The 14454-nt window shown below is 38.8% G+C and overlaps 1 protein-coding gene across 5 annotated transcripts in view; it reads left to right on the top strand.

Annotated features, from left to right (window-relative positions):
* The first annotated feature begins 239 nt into the window (after positions 1–239).
* Positions 240–14454, top strand: part of RIC1 (RIC1 homolog, RAB6A GEF complex partner 1) — a 49401-nt gene continuing 35186 nt past the window's right edge. For all 5 annotated transcript variants that reach the window (XM_084305295.1, XM_084305297.1, XM_084305296.1 and 2 more), the window contains exons 1-2: positions 240–605; positions 10989–11096. In XM_084305295.1, the coding sequence (XP_084161421.1) occupies positions 465–605; positions 10989–11096 (249 nt within the window). In that variant the 5' untranslated portion in view covers positions 240–464. The remainder of the gene's footprint in view (positions 606–10988; positions 11097–14454) is intronic.

Here is a 14454-nt window from a genome sequence, read left to right on the forward strand (position 1 = left end):
CCCCACGCGCATGCGCACACCACCGCTCCCCCTTCCCCTTCCCCCTCCCCCCTCCTCCCTCCTTTCCGCACACGGAGCCCCCCGGGGGGCGGGATCCTCCCCCGCCTCCTGACGCCACATCCGCGCGGGGCCCGCCGGCGGGGCCAATGGGCGGCCGCCCTTCCGGCCCCGCCCCCTGCTCCCCCCCCCCCTCCCCCCTCACTCCGCCGCGCAGCGCCCGGGCGCCGCGAGCGGGGGGCGGGCGGCAGGGAGATGGCGGCGGCCGCCTGGGGCCGCGCAGCGACGCCGGCAGCCGGCGGGCGAGCCACGGGCGGCAGCCAGGAGCCGCAGCGGGGGGCCCCACAGCCGGCACGGCCGCGCTCGGAGCAGTGACCGCCCGCAGCTGACGGCCGCCGCCGCCGCCGCTGCCCCCCGCCTAGGCCAGAGGCCGCCGCGCCCCGCAGGCCGCCGCCGCCGCCGCCGCCATGTATTTCCTCAGCGGCTGGCCCCGGCGGCTGCTGTGCCCGCTGCAGGGCCCCGAGCCGCCCGTCCACATCCGCACCGACCCGCAGAGAGCCTTCTTCGCCGTGCTGGCCCCGTCCCAGCTCAGCGTCTGGTACTGCCGGGTGAGTGCGGGCACGGGCACCCCCCCCCCCCGGCTCCTACCCAGCCTGTTTATTTATTTATCTATGTATTTATCTATCAATTTATTTGTTTTTAAGCCTCGAAGTGAAGCGGCGGGCGAGCTTGACGCGGAGGGGTGCTCACAGCAACGCAGGTTGTGCAGACGTGCTCCGTGCGTTTTGTCTTCATCTTTACGCTTTATATCAAAGCGCACACACACACACACACACCACACACACGTGAAACACACCCAGCACCTGCTTCTGGCAAGGCAGAGCCACCTGTAGCGCCGCGCCGTTACGTAACCCGTGAGAAGTTAAATAACTTTTTGCGATTGCAGGTCGGATACGTTGTGGCCCTGAACGCCGTAAGGACTGAGGCGGCTGCTGACTGGGAGTCGCTGCTCCAGCAGCACCCCGTTGTTCCGGGACCGTGTGTAACTGGCATCGGATGCGTTGCGTTAAATGAGCTCTGAATTGGCTTGGGAGCATGAAAGTGCTGCTTGTCAGCTTGGTTTGACGCAGTCTTATGAAACAGCTGGGGTGCTGACTTCAAATTTTGATGCTGGATCTTCTAAAATACTGCCCTAATTAAATTCCCTCTCTGTCTAAAAATATCTCCGGCTCCAGATAATTTTCAGAGTTCATGTCGGATTTCAGAGAAAAGTAAAAATCCAGTTTTAGAAAGCTGCTGTAGAAAGGTATCAAACAACAGTCACAGCCTTAAAACCCTGTTTTGATTTATGCTGAGGTTTCATCACTTGGCCTTCTGCTGTGCTCTGCGTGGCTGATAATTGGTTCCTGGGTGGGTTGCTGCCGTGGCTGTCTCTTAACTTTGACAAGTATCCGGTCAGGGAGTGTCAGCCCAGTAACTGTGCTGTGTGAACAGCATCGCGTGGCCTGCGGTCCCTGAGCTTCATGGCACCTACTGTAGGTAAATTACACAGTCTTCCAACTGTCAAAGCCATAGTTGTAGCTGTCAATGAAGCACAATTGATGACCTTTTCTGGGAAAATATATAAATGAGGACAGGTTTGTAGAGTGCTTCTGTAGATGTGTGCTATTGTGCAGAAGGCAGTTTGCTTTATGGTTGGTTCTTGAGGACTGCCTTCATTATGTTACAAGTTTGGGCTTGTTTTGAAATGTTAAACAAGGTATAATTGGCAAGAGGCAGGACACTGGAAGAATTCACTTGTTGCAAAAAAAAGGCTGAGCAAACTTACAGGTCATTAAAAATTTCTCAACCCGTTCTGGTTCCAGTGTGTCATGGGTGTTTTTAACGAATGTGCTGACTTTGCCAGACTTGGTCAGTAACTGAGTTTAGACTATAAAATGTGGCAGTCTCTTTATGAGAATCTTTTGTATTATTGCTAAACATAGTGTGTTGTTTTTCTTTTTTCTTTTTTTTTTTTCTTTTAATCAGGTGACTATTAAAGTCATATGTTGAATTTCTTTGAAACAAACAAAATTTTTACATTATAGAAAATGTTACCATTTGTCAGAAGTATCTTCTTTAGAACAAGGCAAAGTTCTGGTCAGGTTGAACTAATTCAGTTTTGCGAAGTGGAAAAGCCTTTAGGCTAATGTCCTTGTTAAGACTTATTACTGTCTCAAACGTATATGAAAGGTTTCCTGTAAGAATAAGGATGTGAGGCTGCTGAAACTGTTTTGAGGTTTTCAAGAACAAGGGGCCCTTTGAAATACTTTCAGGCTTGTGAACTTATATTCAGTCTTGTGTATGTTTCAAGTGAAGTGGTAATGTTTAAAGCTCCTTTTCATCTGCTGTGGGTTAAGACCGAGCATTAGGGAATCTTTACGCCAAAGTGTGGATTGTTTTCTGGTTTGGAAGCCATATAGGTGATAAGATTAGAAGCTGATTTACATGATGTGTGTAAAAACAGATGGAGTTCTCCTGGTGTGGTTGAGTTCCAGATGATTTACCTTGTTTTGAAGGGGGAGGCTGGATTGTGGATACAAAGACCACTAATGAGTGGCAAACTGACTAGACTGCATGCTGATACTGATAAAAGATGTTTGGGCATGCACCCCCGATGTGTGTATAGTTCCTTACAAACTGTGTGTGTTGAGTAATATACTTATTTGTATGCTGTAAAACAGACACAAAACAGAAATTAAAAAAGATAAAGATGAAATAAGCAATACTTTTAATTTTTGTTTGTCAGTGGCATAAACTTTTTTTTTCTTGCTCCCCAGTGGATTGTCTGGCACATCTCCCAGTTTGGAGACAGCTTATCTAAGTGGCTTTCTTCAGTATTTCATAAGAAATTTATGGCTTAGGTACCTCAGAAGATTAATTGACATTGAAAGCCAATGAAACTGTTTTCATCAACAGAATTGGAAAGCTTGTCGAGGAGTTCTTGTTCTGCTAAAGTTAAGTACTTGGATGTTTGAAATGTGAAACTTCAGTTCATGAAAGAAACTTTCTGAAATGCTAAAAAGAGGCAGTTAATTGGCTTGGGTACTGGAGGTGAGGGCTTCATGAGGCAGCTGTGCAGTCTGAAAGGTTGTCATCTTTCCTGCTTAGACCTGTATTTTTGGAGCTAGTGTTGGCTTTTATGAGGCTGTTCAGTTTGCTGAACAAATAGAAACCTGCTTTTTTTTCTGCTCCTGGAGGGATCAAAGGAGCATTGTACTTGGCTCACTGAAAGCATTACTCCTTTGACAGCAGCGTGGCCTTCAATTTTAGATCAGCTTGGTTATCTCATGAAGTAAGAGCTTGAGGCAGTTTGGTGAATCCTAGATATTCACCCACAGGACTCTGGATACTGAGGGAAGCTGTGTGTGGCTGAAGGAGGAGTTGTGACAGAGGTGTGGAGTTGAATTCCCCCAGTAAATGTTGAACAGCAAAGTAAGTGGAACAGGAATAGTGTCTGATGGCACACTTGTACCAAATATAGTTCAGCATTTCCTTTCTTTAATCTTAAATGGCTTGTGACAGTAATAAGTACTGGCCCTGAATATTTAATGAAAACTATTGGAGGTGGTTGGGCTGCCTGTCATAACTAACCAGTTTTGCAAGTTGTGTGGTGTCCAAGTAGCTTGCTCAGCTGTTCATTTTGAGGAAAATTTCTTAACTACCTAGGTGTTTACCAACTTAGTATTTACATCTACCCTTGCTTTTAAACTTTCCTGTTTTTTTTTTTTTTTGGTGATAATCTGACATTGAATATCACTCAAATGAACTGTAAGCCTATGGGAAAACATACATTCCAGAATCCCAGATGACAGAATAATCTCTATTTGTTCTGAATGCTGAATTAGTTTATGTTCAGGCAACCCTTCTAACACACTCTTCTTGCTCTTTTCAGTCTCTAACTGGTTCAGTGTTAGAGTAGAGCTTGTTACACGCTTGAAACAAATTGAAAACAACAGGGATCTGTGATTCCCTTAGAGAAGTGCTCTCTCCAACCTGGAATTTTGGCACAGTATAAAAGAAGTTATTTGTGACACCACTGCTTATAGTTAATATGATATGTAAATAGACTCTTTAAAAAAAAAAAAAAAAAAAAAAGGTGCGGTTGTTTCTTTTATCTTATTTATTACAGGTGGCTATTAAAAGAAAAAACTAACTCTGCTTCCAGGATCACACATTCATCTCAGAACTCTAAGCAATATCACTGCTGAATACTATATGTGGCCTCTTCCTAGGGAGGATGAGATACAATCTGTAGCATTTTATCTGAAATTTGATTGGAAAATGGACAACAGACGTCTTCCTAGTGATGCTCGGGGTTGCTTGTTGTGAACAGTATGGCACAGATGGCATCAGTGCAAACTATCATGTCTTGCTTCTTCTATTGTGCTTTTTTTTCCCCATGGTAACTTAACCTCTGAAATGCAGACTTCTTACAGATACCCATCTGGTACTGGTCTGAGAAGGCCATTTCTATTTGTACTTTACTAAGAGCACTGGGTGTGCTGTTGCTCGTATTATGAAGTTGTATTTATGGTTAGGTAATTAACAAAAAAGAGAGAGAAAATACCTATTAAACTGATGAATTTGTCACATGAAATACAAAGTTCCCGTGTTAATATCCAGCACATCTTTACCGTTTTCTGGTTTATCTTATGTTAATATCAAATAGATGACCCTTCAAAGACATTGTAGAATTACTTCAGTGAAAAGAAGAACATCTTCAGCTGTGGGTTTTGACTTTGCAAGCAGTTGCTCATGAAGTTGTTTGCCAGTACAAGATCAGAGATCATGTTAGAGCTTTTGTGAATCTGATCTTCATCACAGAGTTCTATTTAACTTAAACTTAAGCACTTGATAGTTCATGGGAACAGCAAAAATCTACAGAATATGACCTTTCATATTGTCAACATTTTTGAGCAGTAGATTAACCGAAAACTTTAGCTTGTGAGAGGCAGTGACTGTCATCTGCTAGATGGTTCTGATGCGCTTTGTTTTTTGCTCTTTGACAGCAGCTTGTGTGAAGCATGTCACTGGGAGTTGTGCGTGTTAGCTTCTTGAATGGATACTCTGCTGATTCTAAACTTTATGCAGCTTTTTAAAACTCAGTTAAAGCTTTAAGTGATATTTTTCTAATTAACTAACCATATTTTTAGAAATTCTTTTACCGCTACCTTGTATTTGTGTTAACTACAAAGTAGCTATTCATACTCTGTATTCTTTTCTTCTTGTGGTTCTTACCAATGAATTTTCCTTTCTTAAATGTGTATACTTCTTCTTTCTCCATTTAACCTTTTATAACTTTATAAACCTATGAAGCTTCAACCTTAAAACCAGAGCACAAGTCATTTAATGACAAAATACAATGTGCAGTTTCACCAGTTCTTGGGTCTATTTTCTTGCAGCCTGTCACTTAGACTGTAAGCTCATCAGAACAGTGTACGTTTGATTCTTGTCTTGTGCTTACAGCCTAATACTGCATTGAAAAGATTTGTCTTGTAAGACAAAACAGAACATCTGTGTTTTTGAAAGAAATTGCCTCCTGATTCTGAGTGAGATTAAATGTTAAAGTTTACAATACTGAATTGTTGGAGGATGAGAATGTAAGGGGCTTGACATTATTCTATGGTCATGCAGGATTCTTACTGCTTCTGTTAAGAAGGAAAAAATGTACATGATACTGCGTTGCTAGCTGCTGGTACCACTGCATGCTGTCAGCACACATAAGAATTTCTTCCTAGACATGGCAGTTGTGAGGAGGCTGATTGTCTTCCAGATATTTGGTGTTTGGCAACTATAATTTAAATGCAAAAAATTATTCCGTAAGTAAATTGGTAGAAGTGAATTGGTGGAGGAGAACTGAGGAGTAAAATCCTATAAAATAAAGAAGAGGAGGTATTAAGGATTGCGTAACTTACTTGTGCTGGAAAAAAAAAAATCAAGTTCCTCTGGGTTTAAATTTAGAATAAAAAAGGCAGAAAAAAATGTGGTTTGGAGTTGAACGTGTTGGATGTGTATAGGCTAGGCAAAACATCCAGAACTTTGCAGTTCTTTCTTCAAAGTTCTTTGCAAAGTTATTTTGACAGAAATGATAAGATTCTGTAAACCTTTATCACTACTTTTAAGAATTCATGTAACTTTTTTTGCCATGCATAAGCATTTGGGCATAAATTTATAAACTGCCTGAGACATTGCTATCCTTGCCTAGGATACAGTGTTGCTATTCATATTTAATACGACTAGAATAACTACTTCTTTGTTTTGTGTAAAAATTTAGAGTCTGCTGATGTCTGACAGGTACATCTACAAGCTTGAGAGAAAGTGTTACTTCATGGTTCTATTAATTTTTGGGATGACTGTAAATGGCAGTGCTCCTGTCTTGCTCTTTCTCTGTTTCACTATGGGTTCAAGTGAATTAGTGTTAAGAGAGCGACTGAAAATTAAGGAACACTAACAGGCTTCAGTATCTGAATCCAAAGATGCTGCTAGGTATTTAATTCTCAAATTTAGTCCAGTAGTTTTACACTGTATTTGCTGACCTACTTAACATGTTAAATGTACTACGTGCACAATTTGCCATTAGCCTGCAGCAGTCAAACCACAGACTCTAAATTAAGGAAAACCTTTGTTTTCATTATATTATATTCTGTCAAACAATGACTGTACCTCTCTCCAGTTGCCTGATGTATTATTTTATTTTAATGCATTTAAGCACCTCGATTAAAGACAGTCTCTCGTTCCTGTGAGGGTTGCTGTTCAAGTCTGTGCTACTTGTGCTATTTAAAGACAGCCAGTTTGGAGCAGCATTCACATCTTAGTTCGGGATTTAAATGTCTGCTCAATGTGCATTCACATCACATATTAAGGAATGCTTGTGTTTGGAGAAGTAAACCGGGAATAACCCACGTCTAGCATGCAAAGAGATTTTGATGTAGGGTTTGTGTATCCTGATAGATCTCTTCGCAAAACCCACTTCATATGATGCAGTCTAATGAGATTATTTATTGTTTAAAGAAAGGAGATGGAAAATACGGTATATTCTGGCAGGTGGAGTTAAATAAAACTACCACACTTAAAATACTTTCACTGTGTATTTGTTGTAGTATCGTTTTGTTTTGGCCTGTTGTTGATGAAGAGTTCGTATTTCTCAGTCAGAAATCCAAAGGAATTCTTACTGAACAATCTTTCAACAACTTAGAATAAATCAAAGGGGGTTTTAAAGTAGTTTGTTGAATTAGGTGTCTTTGCCTCTTAAGCTGGTTTGCTGCATTACTGTTTTATAAATGATGTAGCTCCTGTATTTCAGAATTGGTCATCCAAAACAAATTTGCTTTCATCTGCTGGCTACAAATGCTGTCATAGTCTGACATAAATAATTTTAACAAGGGGGGGGGATGGAGGGGGGGGGGCATTTTTTAAGATGGGAAGTATTTATTGAGAAGCAAAGATTTCAGAGTAGGGGACCTGTAGAAAGGGTGGAGGAGGGAGGCAAGACAGATGAGTGGTAGACAAGAAAGGAAGGAGATACAGTATATTAAGCTATGGGAACAAGAAATAGTATTCTGTTGTCCTCTTTTTAATACTGGAGCACGCTGGAGAATTTGTTTACTCTTTGGTGATGATATTAGTGTATTCTTTTTAAGGTTATCTTTTTTCCTTCTCCTCCCCCTCCTTCATTTTTGTTGTCCTTTGAGCATCCACCCACCCTGTTCTATTCATAAGTGAGTGTCGGCTTCTGTTTTGGCTGACCTTATATTCCTTCCTGAGAGGCAAAGCGTACTATATCAAAATGCTAGATACTCTCTGCAGCAGATTGTGAAATGCCAGATATGCTTCTCATCTATTTCGGAAAGCTTTTGCTAGTTTTAGGTTGCAGTTTGAGTGAATTACTTAATATTTGCACAGAATGTCTTCAGTTTTTACTTCCGTAAAAAACAAATGTGTTTACTTTCGTCCTGTAGACAAATCATTTTTTCGAACAACTTTTTTTTTTTTTTTTTGTTAGGTCACTTCCTGTGTTTCTTGAAACACCAGTTTCTTGAAAAGTTGGGACTCAGCCATTAAAACTCAAGTGAAAGGAAATTTTAAGCATTGTAAAGAAGGAGAATCAATTGCTTGACTTATCTGAGACTTTGATTACAGTTGTGCTTAACTAGATTTGTTTTAGTTTTTAATAGGTGGTGCATAAATGCGAGGAGGACAAAACTCCATGTGTTTTTTTTTGGTGTGGTTTGTTATGAAGCTGCTATATGGAGTTGATTTTCTCAACAGAAACAAATGTTAAAATTTAGGAAAAACTTCATGTAACGAAATCTAAACTACTGCTTCTGTACAGACTGTGACTTAATTATCTAAAACTAACTAGAGAAAGGTATTGTACTAACTAGACCCTTCTGGTTTTTTATTTTATTTTTTTTAAATGTGTGTTGAATGGCTTGTTTCACTTGAGGCAAGTACTTAAGATTAGGCCGATAGACTCCTGTTTATAAAACAGAATTCTGTGTTCTTACACCTTTAGTGTTAAGAAAAGTTAAGTCACTTTTTTTTTTTCGGTAAGAAATGACTTCAGATGTAAAATGGCTGCTTCGATTTCTCCTGCATGAGCAGAGCAGGAGAGCAGGTTGCGCTGTAGCTGTGCTGTAAACCTACGGAGTGAAAGTCTGTATGTCAGGTGTTTTCTTCACAGAGGAAGATGGATTTTTTTTTTTTTGAGTTTCTGTATGTGGAAATAAATTGCATTAGTGAAATAATTACAGTTTAACCATTAGCTAGGTAGACTTTTGGACCTATTGAATTAGAAACGGAACTGCTTGCTAATAAGAAAGCTACTGAATCTGCAAAAAGATCCAAAATGCTTATATGTACTCCTAATTTACTCTTTACTCTTTTCTCTTCATCTTTATTCTTCCTCTGCAAAACACGAAATGAATCTAGATGTCTATTTTGTATAAATTTTACAGCTGCTATGTAAGTAGAATGTTCTTCCAGATTCTGAGGTATAATAGCAGCTTTCTCATTAATGTCTCAAGAGCATTACAGTATAAATACCGTCATTATGTTTTGTAAAAGTAAGAACATAGGAAGAAAATTGTTGTGCATTAATGAGGTTCTGAAACATTTTTTGCCTGCTGCTAAAATGCTTGAAGCACAGGAGTGCTTAAAGGTTGGTTTCAATCAATAGCGCAGATTACCATGATTGTGCTGTCACAAGGCACTTTATCTGAGGCATTTCACTTGGGTTTAAGTCAAGCAGTGAAGGGCTATGTACTTAGAAGAACAAGCAAGAAGATTTTGCTAAGAGTAGTCTATTTAATGTTTGTTTACTTGATTTGCAAGTAGCTGCAAAAGAAGCCATCTGAATTGAAAAAGCCTGTGTAAATAGTTCTTACAGTAAAGATTTAGTTTGCTTGTTATACTTGCCAGTGTAATCACTGAACTTTATTTTTGGTAATTTGGTTCAATGTGGATTTGAAATTTAAGTGATGGTACTGCTTACAGAAAGCAAAGTTATACTATGCATTAACCAAGGCCTATGTGACATTAATTGAACTCCTAATTTATATGCATGGTGAAAGTATTTGATTACTTAATTTCGTACTAATTTGTTTGTAGCTCTGCTTATTCTTAAGGGAAACTGAAGCAATTGATTCCAAATGTGATGGTATTAGATACGCTCCTAGTTCTGGGTATGGTGCGAACAGACATGATTTTGGGGTAGAATTAATCATTTTAGATTTGTTGTGCTGTCTTTTGCCATTTGAGCTAGTAGACGAAGAACAATAGTAAATTGCCATCACCTCTGGACCTCATGGCAGGTGATGAGCGTTGCCAAGTGTATCTGTAATTCTTTTCGGCAAACAGTGTTTGCTACTCAGCCTTTTCTTTCCCTTCCAGCAGCTGGAGAAGTGTGCTCCTGTTGGTACGTAGTTTGCTGCTAAAGTTCTGAAGAAAAATCAGCGTTTAAATGGTTAGGGAAAGTTCATCTACTGCAACACTGGGGAGGAGCTTCTTTCACGAAAAGCATGGCTTGTTTAATTTAGCTGAAGGCTGAGGAAGTGCAGTTGTGATCTGACTGATGTATAAGCACATATCTTTCTGCTTCCCTCTTTCCCAGTGGTGGAGGGTAGCAGACAGGGGAATACCTATCTAAGCTGAAAGCTGTTACTGGTCCAAGAGCACAAAAGTGCAAACATTCTTACTCCGTAAATATATTTAAGATCTGTTTCTAAGCATGGGAGCAAGAAAAGATACCCTTCCATAAGGTTTTTATATCACAGCTCTAAATTGTTTTCAAGGAAGGGAATGAAGACTTGGTGCCTTTGGTAGCATTTTCTGGGCCTCAGGACTCCAGAGCTCTCCATTCCCAAGAAGAAAGGTGCCAACAGTTGTCTCATATGAAAAATCTCTGCAGTGAACTTGAGATGTGTTTTTTTTCTGCATGATTTCTGGCAACCTCTTCTTGAAGAGATATAAAACAAGTTCTCTGGTTATCATTCTATTTAATACAGTGATCCATCCATTTAGTAGAAACAATACAGATAGATTGCACTAACTCCTCTATGTAGCATGTTTCATTTTAGCTAATTTGACAGTCCTTTTCATTATTAGAACCTACTAGAGACACGATTGTTCATCTTAAGCATCAGTTATCCTTTGTGTAACTTGAATCTACTTTTGTACTCTGTAATGATGCTTTTCTGGGCAAATGAACTGTTTTATTCAAGTACCCTTTATTTAAAAGAGTGAGATTAGGAATGACAGTGTGGCAAGAATTCACCATAGACTCTCTTTAAAACCACAATCGTATTATGCATTGTCAAATACTCATTAATCTTTTAAATTCCCTTTTCAAGAGAGACATATTGGTAAGGAAACATAACTGTTTATATTTTGCATTCCTTCTAGACGTAAGATGTAATTATTATTGTGTTTCCTTTTTTTTTTTCTTTCAGCCCAGTGTATTAATTGTGAGTTACAAGGAACTGTCAAAAGCAGCTTCTCAGTTTGGACCGTACAAACAAGCAGAATGGCGGCCTGACAGCACCATGATAGCTGTTTCAGTAAGTAGGGTTTTTGTCTTTTTATGTATTGCAGTTAAATGGTTGTAAAGAGAGTTCTTTACTACCAGTTTCCTTGCAGAAATCTTTAGACGGTATGTACATTTGACTGATACTTACTGTGTGCAAATACGTAATAGTACAAAATGTGTTTTTGGATGATAGAAGCTTTTTTAAGTAATTTTAGTACATTTTTACCCCTAAAAATGAACTGTTTCTTTGTATTAAAATGATGTTTAATGTATTCACTAGGGCTGATGTAGCATCACTTTATTTTAGTAACCTGATCACAAATAAAAAGGGAATTTAGAGGCATGTGAATAAAAGAAATAACTAAGGAATTAGGTGACATAAGCATGTGTAGCTTGATAAATAGGATTTACAGATATTTCGGAAAGGTGTCTTAAGTGGATGAAAATGTGGATGGAAAGATGAAATCTTGTCTTGCATATGAAAATAAAACATTTAGTCATGTTTCATTGCTAGTGCTGTGCTCACGGAAGTTGAGTGGACTATTTGAGCTCCAGTGTTCAGAAGTAATTTTGAGGTGCAAGGTAGTCACAGTAAAGGTGGGAGCAGAAATTTCAGAAGTCAGAATACAGTATCTTGCAACTTTTGACCAGGTCTTAAGTTCAGGTGTGTTAATTCTAATAGCATTTTAAATCAAGGCTGTTGCTGTGAGAAGGTGTGGAAGACGGAAATCGTTAAAACTATCCATCAGAAGATGGGCATGTGGAATTGCAAATCGGACAGTAGCTACTGTAATTGTTTGGTACAGTAACTTAATCTCCTGATATAAACCATTCTTTGTACTTACAATGATGCCTGTAGTGTCTTGGAGTTTTTAAATCAATCAGGCATTGTTATAGTGGAAAATACCAGATGGTTTATGGAATAGCTCCTGCCTCTACCATTACCTTCATGCCTCAAATCAGCTAAACTGCTGGTGATCCCATTTTTGTATATATAATGCTGGGGTAGACTTTTATCAGTAGTTGATTTAGAATGTTTAAACTGCCTAAAAGGAACTGATGAAACCAGTGCAGGAAAGTGTTTCTATTAGTGTAAGATTTTATCTGCAGATCTTATGTGTTAATAGTTACCAGTAAAGGCAAGAAGGAGAATTCTATAGCATTTGCCATGAATGAATAAATAATTCTTCGATTTTTAAAACACAGAATATAGTCACAAGTGAACTACCCATTTCAATTACATCTTTATGCCGGAATTCAGAAGAGATTTAGATTTTTAAATTTAATTAGTTTGTATATTATTTTTTTCTGTGATATTGGGATCAATTTGCTGAAGAGACATTATTGTTCAGCTAACATATGGACTAGCTTTATTTTTTGCCCGTTTAGTTACCGCACTTTTAAGTTTTTCTGCAGCTAAAAGCATTGTGTTCTTTTCTCCAAGTGACGTCAGATTGTAAATGCTTGTATCTTAAAGTCTGTTTGTAAACTTAGGTTTCACAAAATAAAACTCAAAATGGTCAGTTTACAAAATAACTGTCACGACTTTTCTAATATCCGTGTTTCTTATGTTAATATTGCATTTCCTGAGAGTGTGTGTGTATATATATACACACAAATAGTGTAGACAAATATGTTTATTATACTAGTTTTATCATCAGCTTTGGATAGCAATTTTTTTTAGTAAGCTGTTGAAACATGTATGAGGTTTAATTTAAAACAGATATGAGGTTTAATTTAAAACAGAGAAGACTACTCAGATATAGAAACGCAGATATTTTTGTTATAGAGAGACAGTGGACGAAAGGCAGTAATGGGAGGCCTAATTAAGAAGGTGTTTCTGCTGATGCATGGCAATCTTGTCCCCAAGTAAAACTATGCACTTCTTTCCAACAGAAAAGGTATTGTGTCCATTCTTTGTGACTTTTCCTTAAGGAGAATACTAATAGGAACAAGTGAAGGAGCTGGTAGCAAGGCTAGCTAATAAATAAAAAAAAATATTTTACACTTCTAGTTTTGTTGAAGTTATTAGTGCAGTCCTATGCCGTAGCTTAAACACCTTAATTTGAAAGCTTTTCAGTGATTTAGTTTTTAGCTGTTGTTACCTGTGCCCTTGAATTTATTGTTTGTAGTTGTGTGTGTAATAATAAAATCATTGTACTTTGTTTTTCAAATGTGAACAGAAGTTTTTTTTATGTTCTTTGCAAATGTACCACTTAGCTATTTTTTAAGTGCCAATGATGGGCAGGGGAGTTGGGAGTTAGGGGCAGTGATCCACAGTGCTATTTCTTTCTTTCGTTCTGCCAAAGTGTTCCGAGAATCTCAGAAAAAAAAATTACTTCATAGCGTTTATTGTGAGGTGATTATTATTGTACTAAAGGCAAACTTTGATCTAACACATGAGGCATTATAAAATACCTCAGGTAGCTTTAATGGTATGCAGTTAAACAAGCTTAAGCAGTTCCCACACTCATCCTCTAGAAATTCTAGCTTCTGTTACTAATAGTATCTTTTACTGCTAAACTCTTGGCACATCTTTAAACTGACTGTCTTGCTTTGAACTATCACATATTCACTATCATTCGTATATTGTTGATTTTGGTAGAAAATAACCAGGATCAAACTCAACCCCCCCCCCCCACTCCCTCACCCTCCCAGTATTGTGCAGTTTCTTCTCTCATATTGGTGTATTTGTAACTTTACTACTGTTACTGTCTAGATTAGTATATACACCCATAGTAGCTAATTCTACTACCTTAATAAACCTGTGAAGTGAATCAAGATGCTTAAATGTAGAGAAAAATCCCAGGCGTTTTAGTCTTTCCCCTGGTGTGGGCAGTCCTCTGATACAAGCTACTCTTCAGGGTGCATTCCCATAGCTAAAGCAGAGCTTTATTAGGTACTGTAGCATATGAGAAACCGTGTAGTGACGTCTCTTGCAAGGCACTGAATGTTTATACTTTGATCATATTCATTCTGATAGGTTTTTATATTGTTTTAGAAATGTTTGTGACGCAGTGAAACTCACTGGAGTAACCACCACTGTCACATGTTCCCTAATCAATCTGCAACAAGTGCATGGTCGAATGCTTCTGCATTTCAGCCAGCTATTCATGGAATTTGAGGTTCAATTTAGAAATGAAGCTGTAACAATAGCAAGTTGTGCTTTGAATGGGATTTAGCTAAGGCCTTTGTACCTTAATATCAGTATAAAGATTACTTCACAGTATTGTTTTACTTTTCCTTCCAGTATAAGGTAACTTAGAGGTTAAATAATTAATGATGTAATGGAAAGAACTTGTAAAGATGTTAGAAATGAGCGTGTTTCTTTACTGCATAATGCTTGAACATGATATTGCTGCACGTGGAAAATCTTCCATTTAATTTCG

Source organism: Netta rufina (genome assembly GCF_964035555.1).
Source record: "Netta rufina genome assembly, chromosome: Z".
In the NCBI taxonomy this organism is placed as follows: Eukaryota; Metazoa; Chordata; class Aves; order Anseriformes; family Anatidae; genus Netta; species Netta rufina.